The 24,823-nt window shown below is 30.3% G+C and overlaps 1 protein-coding gene across 2 annotated transcripts; it reads right to left on the bottom strand.

Annotated features, from left to right (window-relative positions):
* Positions 1 to 14,201: 14,201 nt before the first annotated feature.
* Positions 14,202 to 16,964, bottom strand: LOC137811751 (uncharacterized). 2 transcript variants are annotated; one of them, XM_068613585.2, is made up of 4 exons: positions 16,882 to 16,964; positions 15,729 to 16,574; positions 15,480 to 15,629; positions 14,202 to 14,704 (listed from the first exon to the last, which is right to left on the bottom strand). In XM_068613585.2, the coding sequence occupies exons 2-4, from the start codon at positions 16,566 to 16,568 to the stop codon at positions 14,417 to 14,419; spliced, it is 1,278 nt and encodes a 425-aa protein (XP_068469686.1). In that variant the 5' UTR covers positions 16,569 to 16,574; positions 16,882 to 16,964; the 3' UTR covers positions 14,202 to 14,416. The 2 variants fall into 2 exon arrangements, with proteins under 2 accessions (XP_068469686.1, XP_068469687.1); XM_068613586.1 differs by having other exon boundaries at positions 16,672 to 16,893.
* Positions 16,965 to 24,823: the final 7,859 nt, after the last annotated feature.

Here is a 24,823-nt window from a genome sequence, read left to right as displayed (position 1 = left end):
ATGATTTGAGCTAAAAAAGAAGAAAGTTGGACAGTCCTAGAATAGAGAAAAGTGTTGAAATGCCAGTTTTGCAACAAGAGTATCTCGATCAAGCGAAATATTCTCTCTTGAGCGAGAATGCTCTAGGATTGTTTTCGGAAATTGACGCCTTCCTTGTTCATGCGAGAAATCCTCGTTCAAGTGAGAATGCGTCAGACAGATTGAGCCTTTTTTTTATATTTTATCACTTAACTCATCAGCGCGACACAAGAAGCGATCTAATCCTAGAAAATTAGGTTAAATAGGGGGCTAAAAGCTCAACCCTAGGTGCAAGATCGAGAGGAAAACACCATTGAGTGAATTGTAATCCAATTGGGAGAAGGGAAGGGGCTAGAAGTATGCGTGTCTAATTCTACCATTTGGTGAAATTTTCAAAAGGCAAGAAGGCTCTGGAAAACAGGTGGATTTACAGGGTAAAGTAAGAAAGCAATTCTACATCTCCAAGGTATTAAACCAGATTGGAGGTGAAATGTTTTAGATAGAGAAAAGGCATTGACTTCAATGAGATTTTTTCCCATGTGGTGAATATGCCTTTCCATGTTGAACTTGTAGGATTTTAGGGGTGGAATTTGTATTTCCTTCTATATGCGCGTTTGGTGTTGTGTATGTCTCAACATCTCATCTAATGATGCAATTTGGCGCACGCATCTAGGATACATGTTAGTCATAGGGTTAGATATATTGTCCAAATGGGGGTTGTTGGGTATTCAGAGGGTGGAGTTTTTATTGTTTAGTGAGCACTATATGTATGGGAAGCAACATAGCCAGAGTTTTCCAACAATGTTGCACACAAAAAAACCTCACGTTAAATTGAACGTAGGTTGTTGGGGGATCATATGAAGTTCCATCACTGGGAGGTGTTTGTTGAAGATGGTTGCTGCCCCTTCAAGATTGTGTTTGATGAAGACTTGTATGTAGTGTTTGATGAAGACATTTATGTACTTTCCATGTATTTTGTGCTTTGCTTTAAGTGTGTCTTAGTTAGTGCTTAGAGGTTGTCTAAGAGTAGCTTTTTGCTGAGTATCTCACCTCATAACCACTGGCCATGTGTTAAGAACAAGCATGAGTTTTCTAAAACTGTTTTTCACATGTTTTACACAAAAACACGTTTTACTGCATAAAAATAAATTTGTTCTTTTCTAAATAAACAGATTCATTTTCTTCACTGATGCCTTGGCTAAAGTCTTGTAAAAATTTGATTTTGCGCATCAGGTATTTTGACTGAGTCTTCTTCTTTTCAAAACGACTGAGTTTCAAATAGTTAAACTTCCTCTGTTTTCGTTTTGAAAAATAAATATGTTCATCTGTAAATGAATAGATTCTTTTTTGCCTCTGGTGCCATATCATACTTAAACATTTTTCAGTTTTATCTCAGCACCAGAATGGTTGACTAAGTCTCCTCACTTAACAGATTCTCTAACTGCTTTTGAAAATAAATCAGTTTATTTTATTTTCAATCTGTTCATTTTATAACAGCTTTAACTGTTTTTCAAAATTCTGTTATAAGCTGGCTTTCTATAAAATGCAAACTTGTTTCTGAGTTTAATAACGATTAAAACAGTTCATACATTAGAAAAAACAAGTTTTGACAGCAGAGAGTTAAGTGTTTTCAAGGATTAGCATTTGTTCTTCAAAGATTTCAAAAATCACAAAGTGCTTGTTCTTGGTTTGGTTCCAAAAGCTTGGTGTGAGGTGCAGCTACTGTTCTAGCAATCTTGCCTATTGGTTTAAGGCAGATCTTTGTTACCTCAATCAGGTGTAGTCGTTTCACTTCTTATTACTTGTAATAGTTTGGTTGAATCCTCTTCTTGATAGGTGTTCTTGGAGAGTGGATGTGTGTGTATGAGTGCTGAAATAGGTTTTTTCAGCAAGAGTACCTAAGTTCTTGTAGGTTTCAAGAACAGTGGGAAGTGTACTTGATTGTACTGTGTGTTAGTGAATTCCACCTGTTGTTGGTGAAGACTGGATGTAGCTCAGGTTGAGTGAACCAGTATAATTGTTTGTGTTCATTCTCTCCCTCACTCTGCAATTTCGTTTCTGCATAATTGATAAAACAGCAAAGAAATAAATCTGTTCAATTGAAAATAAATCTGTTCTTTCTGGGCACTGTGCATACTGTTCTTGATTTCTGAAAAAGATATTTGAATCTGATAAGAACATACATAATCTGCTAAAACCATTGGAACAGATTGACTGTGATAGGCTGTTCAAGAAACTGTCAATGCTATTAATTGAACCTTAAACAAATTGCTTAATGTTTAAACTTGCTGTTTTGTGATTCATTGTTCTTAATTTCCGGAAAATTTCTTGACATCAAGAAGAACACTCATAGTCTGTTAAAAGTCACAGGAACAGCTCGTTTGCAAAGGTCACTCAATTAACTAGCATACTATCAATTGAACCTTAATCACTTGCTTGAAATTGAAACTTGCTGTCTTTGTGTTTCACTGTTTTTCAAATCTGATATCTGTGTGTGCTGCTGGAAATCCTCACTGCATAGTCTTGTGATTAACCTTGCTGTATTAAAAGCGTTTCAAACAGAAAAACAGTGTTGAAATAAATCTGTTCATTTTTACATAAATCGATTTATTTTCTGTAAAACTGGGTTAAACACTGTTTCTGCGAAGAAGTTTTAAAAGGTCAATTCACCCCCCCCCCCCCCCCCCCCCCCCTCTTGAACTTTGACACTATTAAACCCAACAGTATTAGGTACATTCTATCAATAGATGATTACTCAAGGTTCACATAGTTTTCTAGGTTGAAGCAAAAATTTGAAGCCTTTGAGAAGTTTAAGCATTGGACATTCCTAAGGCTTAACCAAGTTGGAAAAAAGGTCAAGCATCTACAGGCTGACAACAATTTGGAATTATGCTTTAAGAAGTTTAACAACTTCTGTAGAGAAAAAGGCATTGTGAGTCCGTTGATAATTCGTCATACTCCATTATAGAGTGAAGTCGCCATGGGGATGAACATGACCTTGCTAGAGAGAACAAAGAGCATATTGTCACACTCTGATTTTGGGGTGAGGTTATGGGCACAACATGCTATATAATGAATCATTCTCCATCAACATCCATTGAATGCAAGAGACTAATTTAGATTTGGTTAGGGGAGTTAACTAGTTATTCGACATTGAGGCCTTTAGGTGTCCAACTTGTTATCATGTAGATGATGCACTTAAACCAAGGTCCAAGGAAAAGGTGTTCGCGAGTTATGGAAGTGTAGTGAAAGACTTCAAGTATGGTCATCTTAAGGAAGTTTGATTGTCAATTGAGATGTTTTGCTTAATGAAGTCTCTCTGATGGCATTGAGTTCTTCTCTTTTGTGATTTTTGGGTGGTTTGTGGAAGCTTAGTGGTTTGTTGATGGATCAAGGCCCTCCTAGGAGGTGTGGCTGCCTTGGAGGTGCATGAGAGTAGGGAAATTGAGGGAGGTTGGGCCAGCCCCCTTTGGTAGGTGAAAGGATTGAAGATTAAGACCTAAATCTTAGGCAAGGGAGTAAAGTATGGCTCAAGTTTGGCAGCATAACAATACTCAATTTAATCTTACAAAATGAGAGCCAAGCACCTCCTTATATAGCATTGGAGGGATGGAATTTGAAGAGTCAAATACAAATGAAATGCTAGCCAAATTACATGCAAGTGTGAGCACATGGAAGCACATGGCCACCTAGCCTTCACATGGCCGACCTAGATTAGTGTGGTAGGTTCTAGAAACCATAACTAATCTAGGTAATCCAAACTTAATCCTAATTTGCACAATTAAACAAGGTTCACAATGTTATGCTATTTGCACCACAAATAAAACTATGATAACGCTTGATGGGCCTTCTTGGAACATCAACTCTCTTGGTCATGGACCTTGTTGTCCTAGACGCTCTTATGGGTGCCCTTCATGCAAGGTTGGTCCTAGACGCTCTTTTGGTTGTTGAGGCCTCTTCCATCATCCCCTCCCTCTTGAAAAGGATTTGTCCTCAAATCCATTGCTTATTCTTCTTCATGGCTAGGGGGATGGATGCGTATGGTTGGATGGTGTCCATCATCTCCTCCTTCTTGAGAAAATCTATCCTCAGATCCACAGTGGTGATCTCGGATAGCAGCCTCTTGCTTCTTCAACTATGCTTGTCCTCCCGGATCGAACTTCCATATAGGGGAATTATCAAATAAAGCAAATGAGTTAGTTGAAGTAGTTATATAAAAATCAATTTTATGAAGTTTCCATTTTTGTTTTTCTTTTGTTTTTGACAACTTTTTACAATATTTCTCTTTTGGTAGTTGTATGTGTTCTCTAATCCTCATTTTAAAATTTTCAATCTTTGTTACTTATTCCTTAGGCATAAATCCTTTAGGAAATGGTGACAACTTAAAAGGAGAAAATTAAGTCCACATACAACTTCAAATGTAGAAATATTAGTAGTCTTGTGGACTACTTTATTGTATGCATGCCCATCTCTAGAGTTGTGTGTGCACTTCATGATTACTCTAGGTATAGTAGAAAGAGCTATGTTTTCAATTTCAGTTTGACCATTCTTTTGAGGATGATAAGAATTTGAAGAGTACAACTTAGTTCTAAGTTTTTCTAAAAGTATCCTCAAAAAATGGTTTTCAAAGTTTGGCGCTCTTTTCAATACTATGCTTAGAGGTAAACTATGAAGTCTCATTACTTCTCTAGAGAAGAGCTTATCCACAAAAAAGGAATCATTACCTTTTGTGGTCCAAGGAAGCTCTAATATAAAATCTAGCTTTATATCTTCCCATGGATCATTTGCAAAAGGTAAATGAGTATAGAGTTCATGAGACATCGCCTTAGATGTATTTTTAAAACAAGGAATGTATCTAGGGTAATGTCTTTGAACATCTTTTCTCATGGGTGATAAGAGTTTTCCTTTTAAAAGCTCTAGAGTTTTATCAACTCTAATTTGGCCCATGAGTTATCCTTCATGAAGAATTTCTCTTTTATGTGTGAAGGTAGTCTCGTTGATACAACCTTTGTTCATGAAAATTTTAATTCTTTGCAATGGTTGTCTCAATAAGACATGACAAGTTTCTTTAGGCACTACGTCACATAAAAATTTGTCTTTGTAGATGCCTATAGATAACTTGACCTTCACTTGGTGAGATCTTAGCACATATGAAAAATAATCTACTACATTTTTATCTATGCAAGCCTCTTTTAAGGATTCTTCTTTTTTTACTAGGCTTGCAAGTGTTCCTTTACAAAATGTAAGGATAGGTTGTTCAACAAGAAGCATATTTTCAAAGGTATTTTCAACTTTTCCTTCTTGTTGAATGACCTTGTGGGAAGGAACACTCTTCTCCCACGCCTTTTGCTTTCCAAGCGTTTTCTCTTGCTTTTCTATTTTTACATTTTCATCACTCTCACTAGCTTCTTTTTCTTGGCTACTTTTCTCATCTTTGTCCCTTAAGATCATAGATCTTTCATTGGAATATTGAGATGCTAGATGGCCCTTACCAAGACATTCTAAACATTGAATTTCTCTAGCTTGAGTGTGTGAGATATGCTCGACTAGGTTTTGGGAAAGTTCTAGAGATGTTTCTTTTGTATGCTCTTCCCCTCTAGGAAACTCATCCTTGTCATAAGATACATAGTATGAACTTTGTTTTTGACTTGATTGTTGCCTCAAAATTTGTTTTTCAACTTTAATGCTAAGTTGAATCAAGTCATTTAAATCTCTATAAGGTAAAAGTTCAACTTTGTTTCTTATCTCAAGTTTGAGACCACTTAAAAACCTAGTTATGGTGGTATGGTTGTCTTTGTTAATCCTTGCCCTCTTAATATATGACATCATCTTTTGCCAATATTCTTCTACACTCATATTTCTTTGATGAAGTCTTTGGAGCTTGTCCATCAACTTCCTATTGTAAAGTGAGGGAATATGGCGACATCTCAAGGCTCCCCTAAGGTCATTCCAATTTGTAATGGGAGGGTCCTTGTGGAGATGTCTCTCTCTCTCTTTAGGGCATTCCACCAATACATAGCATCACCTTGAAAACTTAAGGTAACTAAGGGTACTTTCTTTTCTTCACTCACATGGTTGTAAGCAAACAATTGCTCTACCCTCATCTCCCAATATAGATATGTTTCTACATCTTCTTTTCCATAGAAATGAGGTAGCTCTACCTTAACCTCTTTTAGGTTTTCTTGTCTCTCTTTTCTAACTCTCCTAGGGGATGGTTGATGATATTCATTTATCCTAAGACTTTCTTCCCCAAAAGAATCATAAACTTGAGAGCTATATGCATGAGAATGTAATTTTTTTGAAATTTGAGACTTCTCATCCTTTGTTTTAGTCAATTCATTAGTTTTGGCCTTATTCTCCAATTGTTTAGATGAAATTGATTGAATATCGTTGGAAAGTTGTTTTAAAAGAGATTTCAAGGATTTCACATCACTTTTAAGAGATTTAGAGGAGTGAGAAGACATGACTAAAACTTTGTGTTTAGAAATGCTTTACTTTAAGAAAGAAGAGGAAAGTTAATGAAGGTAGTTTTCCAGGTAAGAGAGGCGAGTCACTAAGGACTTCTTAAATACCAAGTCTTGCCTTAGCAAAAAATTATCCCTCAAAATATTCACACAATTCTTTCTTTAGGTAATTGACTTAGAACACAATGAGGATGAAGAAATCAAATTTTATGCAAGAAAACAATGCAAAGCTATTTAACAACTAATGCAATTTATCAAAGCTTTAAACAAAGATAAGCATAAGCAAATTAAGCAAACTAAGCAAATATTGACGTAAGGTAAACTAGCTAGAACAATTAACAAATGCTAACCTAGAAAACTTAAACTAGTCGTTCCTAGGTGAGGCTTCTTAGACACTTTGAGCCTTTGAAGACACACTCACCGTCTAATTCGTGATTAATCCATTAATTAACAAGAGTAAAATGTGATTACAATTCAAGAAATGCAAATAAATTAAATTGCACAAATTAAATTTCAACAAGGCACTCCTTTGACTTGTTGTTACTCTTCTTTGTCGTGTCCTTCAAAGTGTATGGTGTATTTTGGTATTTGTGTTTGTTGCTGCCCCTTGCCTTGATCCTCTTATGATTTAAGCAATTAAATTCTGCAAAACAGTACCTAACAAGTAGATCTAGACTCTCCTCAAGTCAATTTCCACTAAACAAGCACCAATTGAAATTTATCCACCAACAATATAGAGGTCAAGAAAAGAAAGCAAGAAACAATTAAAATTTAAAAACGGCACCACTGCAATTGGATTTAATAATTTGAACAACTAGAAAGAGTTCATAATGAAATTGGATAAGAAAATAAAATAGGCACTCAATAAAGGATGGCACACAAAAGGAACCTAAAGATTGACACTAGATTTGATTTGAAAAACCAAAACCGCACTACTAAAAATATTGTGGTTCAGAAAGCGTGACTTCAATGATTTATGTTGAGCTGGCTATTTTGTATTTGCTTCTGAAAATTTAAACACAAACAATTCAGTTTCTTAACAAACTTTTGGTGTTGGTTTTACTCCAATCACATATGCCAATTAATTATGATAATTTTTTTCAAAAACATTGTCCAATTACTGCCAGGTGTAGCGCCAGAATGCACACTTCTTTTGTGTGATTTATCTTTTTTTTCTATTTTGTTTTTTCAACTGATTCTTTTTTTCCTCTTTTGCTAACACTTCAAACCACTTAAATCCATAATCTCATAATTTTCTTTTGACGTATTTAATTTTCATAAAACAAAACAGCCAGAACGGAATTTGTTAAAAAACAGAGGATTCTAAATCTGGAATTAAAAATAGAATGAGATACTTCAAAAACACAATGGAATGAATGTGATGGAATTTTTATGGATCTAGCATACAAATATGAACTCAAACTAAAAAGAAAAATGCACCAAAGGATCAAATCAAAACAGAATTCAGATTAACACTCAAATCAAAACAAGAAACAAATGAATCAAGAAAAGTACTACTAAGATTTGTTGACAAATTTGGAATCACATGACTAGACAAAACTTATAGATTCAGAAAATAAAATGACTCAAACACATCATATGAACCAAATAGAAATTCAAGCAAGACTCAAATATCCTAAAATAAAAACAACAACACAATTCACCATAGAATCCTACACAAAATTGAAAATAAGATGCTCAAGCACAAATTGAACAATTTCTACCGATTGAAATGCTTAGAATAGCATCCAAATCAAATTAAAAACGTAAAACAACAAAACAACTTGAACAAAAGATGAACAACATGAAGATAAGAAGAACTCAAGCAGAAAAATGAAAAGAGATACTTATCTCTTGAAGACCATAGCTCTAGATACCAAATGATGGCATTGAGCTCTTCTCTTTTGTGATTTTTGGGTGGTTTGCGGAAGCTTAGTGGTTTGTTGATGGATCAAGGCCCTCCTAGGAGGTGTGGCTGCCTTGGAGGTGCATGAGAGTAGGGAAATTGAGGGAGGTTGGGCCAGCCCCCTTTGATAGGTGAAAGGATTGAAGATTAAGACCTAAATCTTAGGCAAGGGAGTAAAGTATGGCTCAAGTTTGGCAGCATAACAATACTCAATTTAATCTTATAAAATGAGAGCCAAGCACCTCCTTATATAACATTGGAGGGTTGGAATTTGAAGAGACAAATACAAATGAAATGCTAGCCAAATTACATGCAAGTGTGAGCACATGGAAGCACATGGCAAATGGGAGCACATGGCCACCTAGCCTTCACATGGCCGGCCTAGATTAGTGTGGTAGGTTCTAGAAACCGTAACTAATCTAGGTAATCCAAACTTAATCCTAATTTTCACAATTAAACAAGGTTCATAATGCTATGCTATTTGCACCACAAATAAAACTATGCTAACGCTTGATGGGCCTTCTTGGAACATCAACTCTCTTGGTCATGAATTTTGTTGTCCTAGACGCTCTTATGGGTGCCCTTCATGCAAGGTTGGTCCTAGACGCTCTTTTGGTTGCTTTTTATGCAAGGTTGGTCCTAGACGCTCTTGTGGTTGCCCTTCATACAAGGTTGATCTTAGACGCTCTTTTGGTTGCTGGGGCCTCTTCCATCACTCTCTAACATAAGAAAAGTATGAGGAGGCATAAATGGCTACAACTAGAGAATCAAGGAGAGTATAAGAATAAGTCGAGTTCTCTAAACGAGTCATCAGATAGACCTTTGACATATGTAAACGAGTCAGTTAAGCATCTAGTAAGTTTACTGCAACATTCACTTGATTATCAAACCTTTGTTCGAAGGTCTCAAAGTTCAAGACACCAAAATGAGAGATATATATGTTTGATTGTACACTTGCCTATGCGCTAGTTGTGGCAGAGTAGGTAGAGTCCTTTGAACCAATTACTTTTTGTGAGACAATTGCTTATGTTGAAGGTGACAAGTGAATTCTAGACATGTATGAAAGAATGAAATTGTAGAAGATTAAGACCCGAGAGGTTGTAAGACCACCTAGAGGTAAGAGTGTTCTTGGGTCCAAATGGATATTTAAGAATAATATCATTAGAGCGTCAAACAAGTTCTCATCTAGGACTATCAATAGAGCGTTTGTTAAAGAATCTACATCAAAGTCTATTAGTAGAGTGGGTGGTAATACGTTTATGTTGAGAAAAGCTTCTCAAGGTAGTGTGTCTAATGAAACATCTACATTAGAAAATATGTTTAATGGTAAAGCATTTGGAAACATGTCTACAACAAATTGCTTCCAATTCAATGTTTGATTAGTACTCAAAGGGCTATAGATAGAAGGAGGATGTTGACTATAATGAAAACATACTTCCATTAAGGTCTTACTTGCTTTGGTCACTAAATATGAAGATTGAATAACTAGACATGAAGAAGACCTTTTTCCATGACCACATGGAGAAAGATGTTATAATGCTTCATCTAGAATATTTAAGGGTAGAAAGTAAGGACTAACTTTGTAACTTGAAGAGATCGTTGTACGAACTTAAACAATCTCTTATATAATCCCTATAATAAACGTCCTTAATAACTAATGCGTTTATCATAAGAAGATGGAGAACGGTAATTTCATCTACATGTTATTATATATATATGGCATGTTGATATCATATCAAATATAAAAGAAGCTCTTTTTTTATGAAAAACAAAGTACATATAAATTTATATAATTTTTAGACTTACGAAGAGAAACAATACATGTATTTTGCCTAAACCATTTACAAAATTTACAATTTTTTTTATTGAGGAGAATCAACTCTTACTAGGTGGGTGGGTGTGAATGAATTTTTCTCTCAACTCAATCCTGACTTTAAATAAGGTGGGACTTGAGTTTTTTAATAATATGGTAAATTACCTTCTCAATGAATTTATGAGAGAATGATATTATATTAATACATGAATTTAGAGCTAATTAAATATTATAAAACTGAATTATAATGTGTGAATAGTTTGTTATGTATATGTTGTTTTCAAATTGTGTGTGTAGCAGAAGATATATTTTCTGAATAATGAGCAAAGATAATGAACATTTCGTTCATCAACACTTTGTTTCAGAAGGAAGTGTTTGAATGCAACTTTTGGATATATACTAACTTTGCTGCTCATAATTTCTTCTTCAAAATTAACAACTAAACCACAAAGGTATAACAAATTAGAATCAGAATATTCTTTAAGAAAACATTAGAATAATACTGAGATTTATATTTAAGATTACATATGTTAAAATTGTTCAATCCAATCCGTCATAAATTCAAATTCAAATTTGGTTGGACTAAAAAGTTTACAAATTTCGATATAGATCAAAATTAAATTTCATCATCCACTAAGAACATAACTCAATTTGAGTTAAATTTATAGTGAATGGGTTCCATTTATAAAAAAAAAAATTAATGAGGTGGACAAAATATACATGAATTACAAATTCTGATTCTTCTTTCTATCTCTCATTCTTCCCATTTCTTTAAATTAAAAGTAATGATCCAAATGAAAGATATGAGATCAAATATGATGAACAAGTTTAGTAAGTATTGAGATCATTCTTGCTATTATTAAGACTATTATTAACCCACTGATAAAGTTTGGAACAATTTGATTTTGTTATTCGAAGATTGGTCCTTCTACTAATTAAAAAATAATATTTTAAAGGAAAAGATGTATAAATTGTCCGAAAAATATATGAAAATAAATTCAGAATCAACAAATATATATTAATATAATATTTAAAATTATCATTTACATGTATTATTATATATATTTATATATGTCATTATTGCTATATACATATTAATATACAAGTTTTTGTCATGGTTATTTTATTAATTTAAAATAAAAAATAAAAAATTAAGTGAATGGTTTGTTTATCTATTAACCTGCATCAAATAATTTATCCTTGATGAGTCAACTCAAACCAAATAATTCGTTTTGAAAGCTCTAATAAAAAATTATTATTAAATTTTTTCTTTTGATAATTGTCAAAATCTCACCAATAATATGCTTTAAAAAGTTTAAATATATGATGTATATATATATTAGAAATAAATTAATGTTTTTAAAATAATATCTGATTTAAAATTTCAATAAATGCACGTTGTTTTCTTCAGCATTTTGGAGAGATTGGGTTTGAAAAGTAACCTTTTCAATCTGTATAGTACCTTTCGTCATAAATGAACCCTATTTTTCAACAAGTTTATCAGTTTTGCCACCAATAAATTACAATCGATTATGATTTTCTTTTTCTATTCCAAAGTCAATGAGACACAGAATTTATTAGTTTTGTATAAAAGTTTGTGACTATCAACCAATAGTTATTTTAGAAATCTAGAAACTTCTTTTACGTGATCATAGATGAAAGCATATTAACAAAATTATACATTCCTCATGCATGTTTTTTGAACTCTATAGTATTTATTCTAATTTAAAATACAGAATATAATTTCAGTATCTTAAAATATAGTAATATGTATACTATTGAGTCTTAAAAAATAATCCTAACAAATAAATTATATTTAGTTATGAACTAAGTAAATTTTAAATATAAGAATAAAAGTGACATTATGCGAGATTTTAACTTTTGTATTCATTTACAACACCTTCACTTTTGTAATGGAAAGTTTTATTTTAAATACTTTATTCACAGTCAATTATTAAATCTGAGTAACTTAGTATATGTATTATTAATAAATATAGCTCGAATAGTTAGATGAACTGATGATTTTATGACAGCTTTTTAGGATGGTGGTTAATCATCCATCATAATAAATAATACGATAATATATTTATAATTATGAAAAAAATTATTATATAAGTTTTAAAATAACTGACCTAATAAGTAATTATTATGACGAGTTATATTTTGATCGTCATAGTAAATCTTGTGTTAGATTAAAATAAATAAATAAATTTTTATTAATATTAATTTGATTAAAATTTTAAATATTTATTTTAAAATCTTGATAAACTAATGAATTTTTTTTAACATTTACAAAAATTTAAAGATTTATTTTAAAACTTAAGTAAAATAATAGATGTTTTTTTAATATTTGTTAAATTCTAAAGATTTAATCTAAAATATCATTAAAATAATGGAAATTTTTAACTTTCATTAGATTTCAAAAATTTATTATAAAACCTTATCAAAATTAGTATGTGAGTAATGATTTTATGGTCAGTTCCAAAACCAAAAATTGTCATAAATTCCATTAGTTAGACTTTTGGAAATATTTTTTCAAATTTCTTCATATACTATAACTCTTGAGTGCTTTTGTTTTTCACTTTTTTAGTTCATAAAGTGCTACTAGATTATTAGCAATTTTCTTTAAATAGGTTTTCATTATCATCTTCAAAAAGATCATTTTAAAAAATTCCTTTATAAGGTGCATAAAGCACATTCTGGAGGTGCCCTTATCAAACGAATTTGTTTATAAACTTCATTGGATTTGTGGTGCAATTTTGGTTTTCAAATTTCTCTCGAAAATCTGTTGCGCTTTTCATTGACGTTCACACTTTTTTTTTTTTTTTTTTAACAAATCTGAAAACGAAAATCACATTCAGTTCTTCTTTGTTGAAGAGATCTGTTTTCGAGAGGTAATTGCTGCATGAATAAATAAACATGTTAATATCCAATTAAATAAATTTTATATTTTGTTTCACCAAATAAGTTAAATTAGTGGAAGAGAAAAAGTCAGAATAATAATTTTATAAAGATGCGTAATTAATTATTCTATTTTCACATATAATACTATTAACGTTTCTATCTTTCTTTCTTTTATTTTTTATGTGTTTCTTTATAACTAAACAATCTTAATTTTATTTTATTCTTATATAACCAATTTGTTTCCATCCAACTTATTATTCTCTTTCAAACAAACTATAAAAAAATATGTATATATATAAGAAATAATATGACATAATTCGTTGAAAAAGAAAAATATAAATATTGACTATATATAATAAATTTGAAGTATATTGGTTACTTCTCTTTTGTCACTACGGAAACATTAGTCTGTGTCACTTTTTTTTAATATACCATCCTTTAAATGTTTGATTTAATTTATTTTTTAATGATAAAGAAGTATAATAAATTTAAAGTATTAATCATGTTTTTATTTTTCAATTCACTTAAAAAGATGGAAAGTTTGGTAATGAAATTATATGATTTATAAATGTATCCACGTTTTAGTATATAGGTTTGGTTTCACTTTCTGCTTTTATATTTTATTTGATTTTATTAGTAACACGATGAACATGCATGTATTAATATAGGTTATGGTCCTAAGCTAATTAAGATGATAGTTTGTGATGCAATAACATTCTTATATTTATTAAAAAAATATAATAAAAAATTATTTAAAGAAATGTTTTTAAATCATGTGCAAACAACCTCGTTACATCGTAAAAGTGTACCCTTATCCGCATTGTGGGACCCTTGCTTGTTCTGTTCCGATGCAGCAGCCCACAAGGGTAACCGTAGACATGAAGAACACGTCAACTGAAAACATACAACATCTATTTTTTTTCAAAACAACAAAATATCTTCTGATATGTGGATACATTAGCTTCTTATCATTTAAAAAATATAAATAAAAACTTTCATTTTCACCATTTTATGTACACCAAAAATTTGGTCACAAGTATATAAAATATCTTAATCGCAATTATACATATTTAAATTACAATAGTATATCTTAAACTTTTCCAAAATAAAAAAAGTATAATTTATTATTATCTTAAAAGTATAATTTGGATATTAATCATTACATATGAGAGAAATATCAAAGAGTATTGATATTGAATACAAATACATAAACTCTATATAACAATACTGACTTAATACAAACAACACATACTATCACCAACACAAATGATTGATAATCCCATTTCTACATTCCTTAATCTAAAATTAGCTCTATGAAAATAAAGTGTTTATATTGGTAAAGAATGAAGAACGAGAGGGGTGTGTGAAGTGTTGAAATGGAAGTTGTTCTGCCACCAATAGGTAGAAAAGCCCCATTACTCCAGTGTGACCATGAGTGCTGCTATAGTTAGACTCTAGAGTTAGAGTTTCACCATGCATTATCTTCACAGAACCTGGTCTAGGATAACATGTTGACATTCCTACAATGTAATTTTCCTCATTTCCTGCATCTTTTCCCTTTCCATATTTAGGTACTGAAGAACATATTACTCTTCCATCCTGAAAATCTCATCCAAAAAGTTTCAGAAACACAAGTAATTCAACTATGAATAAATACTTATTATTACTTTTTTTCATCTTTTCCTTCCATTGTTTATCAATGAAAACAAAAAGATGCAGTCGTGCAACTACTATTAAATTGCCACGGTTCACCATATTCTTGTAAATTAAACTTTTGATCCATTTCAATTGGAAAACCATTACTTGGAAGGACCAAGAACCTCTTAGGATCTGTCAAATTACTGTGCACACAGATGTGAAGATGAGAGGAAGTGGTGAAATCAATATATTGAAAATTAAAAAAAAAAGTCGAAAAAAATATATTAATAAACTGTTTTCGCTATTTGTCAATAGATTGGACATAATTGTTGATTATATAATTTAGTTTAAACATAAATATTAATTAAATATTTATAATGTGTTTTACAATACTGTAATAAAATGAATAATTAAAATATTAAATATTAAATCATTAATAAAATAAAATAAATTTAACCTTTTGTTAATATAAGTTTTATATTCAAATAAATCTTTTTTTTTCTCTTTTCGTTTTTTTTATTTATTTTACCTCCATACAAATCATAAGAAAAAAGGGGAGGTTTGACCATGTAATTCTTTAAATTTAGGATTAAATAGAAAGACTCTTGCAGGAGTAATCATTATTGAATACCCTCTTGCAGGAGTAGTTTTCTATTTGAAGGCATACCATACAAGGACTAAAAAAGCTGTTACTTATACCCAATTTTACAAGAATCACTGCAGTATTAAACATTACCTTTCCATATAGACTTGACCCAGTTCCACCCGAATGCTGATGAGCAACACCATAGATCACATAACCACCCTTTTGTACTGGGACTCTTGTTCTCTTCACATGAAGACACTCCTTTTCACCACTGCTGCAAGATTCAACATCGTACTCGGTCTGTCACAAAGAATTTTGATGGTCACGGACTAGTTTATGTTTTATGAAATTCAAATTGATATGTACAATATACATGTTTCTCTTGGTGAATTCACTTACCAAACAATTATGCTCAAGAACCACTCCTGAAGAATCATCTGCTATTTTCACAGTATCAGTTACATCAAGAATATAAATCGTAACAGGCACTATAAACTTGTCCCAATCCACCCACTTGACTGTGTATCTTAGGTAGAGACTCCTCTTTGGGCCCTCAAAACCTTCCCTCAACTTGCACTGGCTTTCATCGTAGCAACAAAACAAACCTCCTTTATAGTCTGACCTGATTGGCCTCCCATATTCATCCTCTGTCACATTGTAAAGGTCACACCTGCACTCAGTGCAACCCAATTTATCCACCACACCACGTGTATCAATGGCATGGATATTCACCAGCCACTTCTCCTCATACCCCTCTGGAATTTCTGCTGGATCACCTACAACTATCCCAAAGGGATCAGGAACATCTGTAGCTGTTCCACGTGTTTCAGATCCAAGACCAAAGTATTGTCCCAGCACATCTCTCTGGCATATTCCACCGTTCCTCACCATTACATGGCCAGATTGATGAAGCTCCCTATGCCCATCGTACCTCGTGTGTGTTGCCACATGTTTAGCTTCATAATATCTTGCAACAACCCAGTGATGGAGATACGTTTCATGGAGAGGCACTGGGTTCCCTAATTCGTCAATTACTTCAGCATTGAAACTCTTGAGTGCTATGTGACCTCTAGGAAAATCAATATCATAATCGTATTTATTGGCAACCGATCCTGGTCCAAGTTCAAACTTGGGAGATAGAAAAATTGCTGTTTTCACTTTACTTTCCCTCTTCCCAAAAGCACCACAAGTTGTGCCCAATATCAGCATAAGTATCGTCAACGGCAAAATCAAACCCATTTTGATCTGTAACAAAATCTTTATCAGAATCCAGCTATCCATCGGTTAAAGAAATTAATTAAACAGATGCAGATTGTAAAGAAAATCACTTAGAAGACAGTACAATTATGCAATCAGAAATAAGAGAAACTCAGACAAAAAAAGGGTGGTTTTCCTCTAAGAATTTCAGACACTAAAATTAAGGCAAGCAGAGTTTTCACAACAAAATTGAAAAGAAGAAAGTTGCAGCCACTCGTGGAGAATGATGAAAAGTGAAGATGATGACAAAAGGACCAAAAGAAAAGAGAGTATGGAGGAACGTAGATTTGCGTACCCTACGTAATACAGAGCTTAGAAAACACCAAAGTCCAAGGCTTTGTTTGTTTATATAGAGTCAGACAACAGGATCAAAGTGTGGATCCATTTATAAGAGGTTACTTGTACAAAGCCTTCACTCAACTTAATTAAAAAAAATATGAAATTATATTATATTGAATTTCTGTATTTTTTTTATAAAATTTATTCAATCCAAACTACTTTTAGTGGGACTAACTAAATCGTAATTTTTAAATTTTTTTTTTTAAATTTACAATATTTGATACTTTCTTGAATACATTTTTAAAAATAAACCACATGATTATTGTAAGTAAAATTAAATAGTTAAATTTTAGTCAAAATGAATTGAATTAGACTGAATTTTTCAGCAAAATATATAAAAAAGAATTAGGTTGAAAGTAATCCATATGTGTAGCAAGTTGAAGATGAATTGGATTGCTATATCTTTTTATTGATATATAGCTTTAACAGAATATTGGAGGCTTTCACACTTTGGGAGAATGAAAATGTGACTTTCTTTCTATTTTGTTGGTCCTACGATTTGTTGTGAAATTAATATGAATTTTTTGTGATTTTCTTGAGATGGCAAAATAAAGGGATAGTAGTTTGGCTTGTCAGTTCAATGATGACTAGTTTTGTCGGTTCTTTTTTTAAAAATTAAAAATAATTTGGTTTTTATTATATTATATTATTGAAAATATTCAATTTTAACTATTAATTATAATAAAATAATAATATTTTTTAATTTATTCAATTAAAATATTAATTAACTTATTAAAAACTTAAAAAATATTCAGTATATTTTTAAATATATATATATATTAAATAGAATTATATAAAAGACCATGTCCATTTATAAAAATAACATACCACTCGATACATATCAATTTTTCTAAACTATGTCCATTTTAAAATAATCTATCCAAATAAATTCATCGTCACTTTAATTCTTAAATTAAAGTTATTTACTTTTTATGAGAATTTAATTTATGAAAAGTCATTTTTTTAACGGTAAACAGTGTTATTAGATTAGTTTTTCTTTTTTAATTTTAGAAAAAAATAAAGAAAACTAGGTCATTTGGGGGAAATTTTCAATATATCTACTTACGTTAGAAAATTGGTTAAAATTCGATTTATGAAAAACCAAATTCTAACCGGATTGTTTCAAACTTATTTTTTGAAAATTAAAAATAAAAAAAGTATAAGTTTCCGTTTTCATTAAATTAAATTCTCAGTATGAACAGTAAACATTTTTTTTAACATGAACACTAAACACAGATTTAATTCTGTGAATTAAGTAGAAATAAGTTTATTTGAATATTTTTTTTAAATGGGTTTATTTTTTTAAAAATCCACAACATAGTGTTTTTACATAAGGATATCATGTCGAAACTCTTATTTGATACGATGCTTGGAATAATAAAAAATTGAGGATGTAGTTGCTGAAACCGAATCTAAAGTTTTGGAATTTGTGTATGAAAATTATGTTTTTATGTTTATTTTTCTCTATCACTAACATTATAAGTCATGCATGACGTATTATAGCGATACGTCCAACCATAACTTTAAATTATATCGTTTTATTTACTTACTATTCACATGTGATGTCATTTGGTAATTATCTTCTATGTACGGTGGAAAAAGATAGATATCTTTTACGGTGTCATGATATGTGAAAAAAATTAGTCTTTATTAAAATTATTTTTTAAAATAATATCTAATTTAATTAATAATAATTAATTAATTTTTTAAAATAAAATAATATTTTATTTAATTAATAATTAATTTTTATTTAATAATTTTTTATAATAAAATCTTAATATTAGTATCTCCTTTTTAAAAACACTAATTGATTTTAACATATCAGTCACACCGTAGAAGATATCTATCTTTTTTCACCGTTTAAAATAATTTATAGTATTAATAAATAATTTACTATTTATTATTTATTAATAATAAAAACTAATATTAATAATTCTTATAATTTTTAAGATAATATTTAATTAATATATAATAATTACTTTTTTATCTTTAAATTTTATACTATTTAATTAAGATTTAAAATAAAAATAAGCCGTTTAATACCACTTAATTATGATTTTAAAATAATATAACTAAAGTTTTGTATTTACTTTATCAAAAAAAAAAAGTACAACGAGAGGCGTGACAATATTAAATTAAAACTTCACACTTCCCAACAAACGGTTTTGGTGTTTCAAAAACTTAGAAAGTCTATTCATTAATTTTTTAAGAATTTTTTCATGAATTTTATTTGATTTTTTAGTTTAGTAGCAAAAGTCTTATTCAAAATTGAAAGATCGTGTCTGAATTGTCATATCAGGAAGTTCGTGAGAAATATTAGGATTATGAGAATATAGAAATTATTTTAAAGATAATTTTAAATTTATAAATTTGTACTTGTTGAATAATTAATTTATGATATATATTATTTATATTTGAATTAATTAAATTTTCGTAATATATAATATTAATAATTGTCAGTATTTTTTAATGAAATTATTGTTATATATGTAAAAATTGAAATTTTTTATAATTTTTACATAAAAATAAATAATTAAAATACTCAAAATTTAAAAATTTTAATTTTTTAAAAAAATATAACATAAAATAATTTTGTATTAAATTAAAATAATATTATTAACTATATCAACACTTATGAAAATAATTATTATTATTATATACATTTTTATTTTATATATAAATATTATTGATATTATAATTTTATTTTATTATTTTCATTATTTATAATTATATGTTGTTATTAATAATATAATTAAATATTTTTTTTACATAAATTTATGTAATATTTAATATATTAATTTTATATTATGTATAATTATATTAATAATTATGATAATAATAATTAATATTATCAATAATAAGAATAATTAATATATTCTAAAAATAATGTAAAGTTTAAACATAGTTCTATAATAAAATCTGCATATTTTTAGAAATATTATGAAATATGAATTAAAAAAATAAAATATTTTATTTTATTTTTTTATTTCAATTTGTATCCAATAAAATAAAGAAAATAACAACTTTTTTGCTTTATGATTAATAAATATAAGTTGAACATGAAATAGTCACTGACTACAGTACACATTAGATGAAGTCATTACATTACAATCCCAAATGAAGAGACGTGTTAATGTCATTGGAAATTTAAAAAAATTACAAACATAATAATGTTAATTACAAAAATAATACACACCCTATAAACATCTTAATCCATTTTGTAGACTCCTTCAAAACTTTCTCTAGACTACATATCTTATTCCTTTGTCTAACCATAATTGCATCCCTTATTCCTTTGTCTAACCATAATTGCATCCCTTTCATCACTAACGTAATCAATGCACCATTTGAAAAAATTACAACCCGACCTTACGACACTTCTACTTTGTTTTGAATAAAAACATAAAATAAAAAATAATTAATAACTTTCAAATAACACGCACAAAAGGAAGAAAACATAGTTCAATAAATCTTACCTTATACTTAGGACAACTCCAAAATCTATTCCCAACATTTTTTTGTCCAGTAGTTGATGTTCTCAAAACAACAAAATCTCCACAATCACAAATGGGTGCAACAAAGGCACTGGTGCTCCCACACCATGGCAAGAATTACAATGTTTTGGCACACCCCACCCAATTACAAGATGATGAACTGTGATGCGCAGACATTGAAACACACTTAAGCAAAGCCATATGCCCTCCAAAAAGGTTATTAACATAAAATAGGGAAAATAGAAATGGTAAAAAAAATGTTTCAAATAATGTAAATGGAATATTAAATAATAATGTCCAATAACACATTAATTTAAGTGACAATCAAAATAAGTTTAACATAAAAAATAAGAATAACACAATAAAAATACAATCAATGTTGTTGATTTCCTTCAAGCTCATGAGGTTTATCTTCGATTTGACCCAACCCAAATGTGTGTTGATAGTGTTAATATCCAACCTCATACTCGACATACTTTCATGTATATTTTTAATTCCCCCCCGCCCCCCTAATTTGTCTTAACGTTGTCAAATCATGGGGGATTTCGGGTTGAGGATGAGCGCATGCAACATCCTTTCTTTGTCCTTTTGTTGATAGTGTTAATATCCAACCTCATGCTCCCCCCCTCCCTCCTAATTTGTCTTAACGTTGTCGAATCATGGGGGATTTCGGGTTAAGGATGAGCGCATGCAACATGTTATTGTGGCAATGGAATGTCTTTGTCCTTTTGTTCATATTTGTCGTTAGGCCTGTCAAATTGCCGCACACTATTTACCTTGAAGATATTCATTTTCTTCATGGTTTTTTTTCCAAGAAGTTATTTCACCCTAACATGATTGATGAATCTGCCATCAAGTTCATGTCATAGAGCAACATGAGGTGTGTTATTAAACAGTCATATGAAAGAGGCATATCATTGTTGCAACATTTCATCATGTCTTCAATGATAATAGGGTTAGTTAATCTTTATATTACTTTTCAAGCACTATAACATGAAAACATCTTCATGAACTAGCTGGAAGAAGTTGTTCCCCCGAGGACACAACATGTGCACCCATGTGTAATGAAGAAGTATGTCCTTCATAGTCAAACTCCAACATTTCTTACATTTTGATCGTGCACCTCTTCTCATGTCATGGTTAATAGAGCCTATTAACGATCAAAATGTATGTCCTTAGGGATGGTACCAGGGGTTAAGAACAAACCATGATATTTGAGATTCGCAATGTTCATCTAATCTTTATGTCTAATTACAATCTTGTGTGTGTCGATCGAAGTAGAAAGTGAACTCTGTGTCATTAGATGAAGTTTTGAATAAAAAAATTATGACCAGGTCCTCATAATATGGTAGTCTTAGACTAAGAAATTGTTCCAATTCTTAGAAATTCAAATGTCCTTGAAACTCAAACCCAAATGTGGCAAAAAAATGGGAAATCTATCACTTTTGGCAGTATGACTACTCTGCCATGAAACTTTTTCTCGAATGCAATCATCTCATGTTTCATTTGAAAATACCGAGAATAATCTAAAACGCTCTCCCTCTTTGTTGTGGGATTATAAAAACTTTATCATCATGTGGTCCGGCTTTACCTTACTCTTAGGTTTTTTTTTTCCTTTTCGTGGATGATACCATGGATAGGGAAGTTAAAACCTAAGATAAAACTTTATGAAACAATCACAAAATAATATTATATTATAAAATAACCCCACACAAAAATTTGAAAAGAATATAAATGTTAAAGGGGAAAAGTAGTGGCAATTAAGTATGCATATACACAAAAGATCGAAGTAACCAATAATGCAAAGGATCATCACTTAACATACGCTGCAAATTCAAATCAAAAGCAATGATGCAAAGAACAATATTTCTTTTCATTTGTTCTTGTATTTTTTAAATTAGATTCATGTTCACACGAACAACATCATTATAAACTGCAATTGCGTTCTCAAATTCTTTGTTATTGGACTCGTAAAAAAATGGTGGACAATTGCTTTGGTTATCCATGTAATGTTTTACCTTCTCATTGACAACCATAAAATAGTTTATGAATACGCTGCATGTAGTTTATGCTACAAACAACTCTAACCACTTCTTTGAATTGGAGTTACCACAGTAGCATTAGAGTTAAGGTGAGGGTGAGGAATATGATTACGATTAGGATTGAGGTTTAGTTATAGGGTTTAGTGTTATGGATATGGTTTAGGCTTTAGGCTTAAGGTTAGAGATACAGATAGGGCTACGAATGACTACTACTAATGAATGAAAATAAATTTATAACAAATTCTAAATTTATTTCAAATCATAATCATATAAACTTAATTACAATACACAATAATAAGAAGTTAAATACAACCATAACATCAATAATTTTTTCAATATTAAACATATTTTATATGTTAATAAATTATAAACAAAATCAATATTAACATATAACGTAGACTACTAAAAAAACAATTATAACTACATAACATATATACATACATGTGGCAAAAACAATTATAACCATGTTAACCACATGATATATCATATATTCATACGTTGAAGGATAAAAATTATAAAAATATATATGTATCAAAATAGTGTATATTTAACAAAATTAAAATCAAATTTACTTCATTATAAATGCAACCGCTACCACCACCAGTAAATATACCCAACTACAAGAATAAGGATTAGAATAAATTGACAAAAAAAATTGTAAACACATTTATAAAAATTAAAAAAAAATGATCAATTCATAAAAAAATTTACACAAATCAACAATTATCCAATCATTGCATATACAAATTACTTACAACAAAACTACATGTAAAACAACAAAGTTAACAAATTCATTTATACAAAAATCAATAAAAATTTCATAAAAACTTACTCTCACGAAGACTAAAGAAGAAAACCTTAGAACAACAAGAACCAAGCAAAACCAAGAGATTCAACATTCAAACTCAAGAACATTAGGTTGGATTCAACACTCTACTTGTTCGTCCGCCTGTGCACTCAACTTCAAATCACTTTATCCAAAAAAAACCAACCCACTCGTCAATCCGTGTATAGAGGCCATGACTAGAAGCAAACATAACCTTACTCCTTTTTTTCTAATTTCTCTTTCTTCTTCTTCTTTCTATAGACTTTTTATCAAGGATGGTAAAATGGTTCAGACCTGGCCGACCGATCTGCTGGTCCGCCATTATTTAGGTGAGACAGGTTAACCTTTTGAACCCGCCAACCTGTATTGGCCTGATCCGCCTAACCCGTCAACTCGGCGGGCTTGTTTGCCAGCCTGACCTTCTATACTTTTGGTACTTTTAAAAAAGAATCTCATGCTTTTGGAATTAAAATTGATGATGATCAATGCTCTATATAGATTTTATTAACATTTATTTCCTTATACATCATTTTATTCATTGAATTATTGTTTATATTTACTTTATTTTGTTAGGCATTAAACTTCTTTTATTAAAATATTAAAGTTTAATTTATTTTATTTTCTTCCTTGCATTTTTATTGTCAAAAAAGTGATTATGTGTTTGGTTTTGATTATATGCTTAAACAACTAAGTATGAAACATAATTTTATGTTTTTTTCACATCATGTTAGATGTAAAATATTCAATTTAGTTCATCAAACATAAGTTGTTTGGTTGGACAGATGCAAGCATTATTTAATATACATTTTGTCTAATAGACGTAAAGTGTTGTGCACATGCATCATCTAATATGTTTTTGCTTATACAAATACTGAGTATACTTAGTCAAATAAGTTTTTACTTAAACAAACAATAAATATACTTCACATAACTGACACGAGTTTTAAGCACTTTACTATACATGTCAAATTTTAATAAATGTTTATTTTATAGTTGTAAGAAGTATTAACATTTTCATTCGTCTTTCAAAATGATCTCGCAATGTCTTATTAATTTCAAAGATCTTTTGAAGAACGTACTACAAGATACTTCATGCAAACAACTCTTTTGGAAAAGAAAAGTGAAAAGTGACACATTTCAGTAATATTTCATATTAAAATACAGGCACTTATGAATATTTCTTGATAAAATAACAAATATAATGCATAATTATGAATTTAAACTTTTTTACATATTGTATGATTATAATATGAATAAGAATGATTTATTCCCAAATTTGTGTTAATTTCATGATTTTATGGATAAATAGAGATGAAAAGGAAAAAGGGGAATATACAAAGATAAAAAGGGAAAGTTGGAATGCTCCAACACTTGCCCAAGCTCGCCTAAACCAGAAGCTTCCAGAGGATCTCGCCCAAGCAAGATCACTCTAGAGATGTTTGGCCTGTTTTCGTCCAACTCGCTCAGGCAAGCCCAATCATGCCCAGGCAAGAAGTCACTTAGCTTAAACCCAACTAGGTTAAATATGAGGTGTGA

Source organism: Phaseolus vulgaris, chromosome 2 (assembly GCF_051622355.1).
Source record: "Phaseolus vulgaris cultivar YP4 chromosome 2, ASM5162235v1, whole genome shotgun sequence".
NCBI classification, from domain to species: domain Eukaryota; kingdom Viridiplantae; phylum Streptophyta; class Magnoliopsida; order Fabales; family Fabaceae; genus Phaseolus; species Phaseolus vulgaris.
This window is presented reverse-complemented; position numbering and strand designations above follow the sequence as displayed.

Coding starts and splice junctions, on each gene's coding strand:
- LOC137811751 (XM_068613585.2), bottom strand. CDS start 16,568: ATGGGTTTGATTTTGCCGTTGACGATACTTATGCTGATATTGGGCACA. Junction 15,630..15,728: donor TTCTTGAGCATAATTGTTTG/GTAAGTGAATTC, acceptor TCTTTGTGACAG/ACCGAGTACGATGTTGAATC. Junction 14,705..15,479: donor GGTCAAGTCTATATGGAAAG/GTAATGTTTAAT, acceptor TGAGATTTTCAG/GATGGAAGAGTAATATGTTC.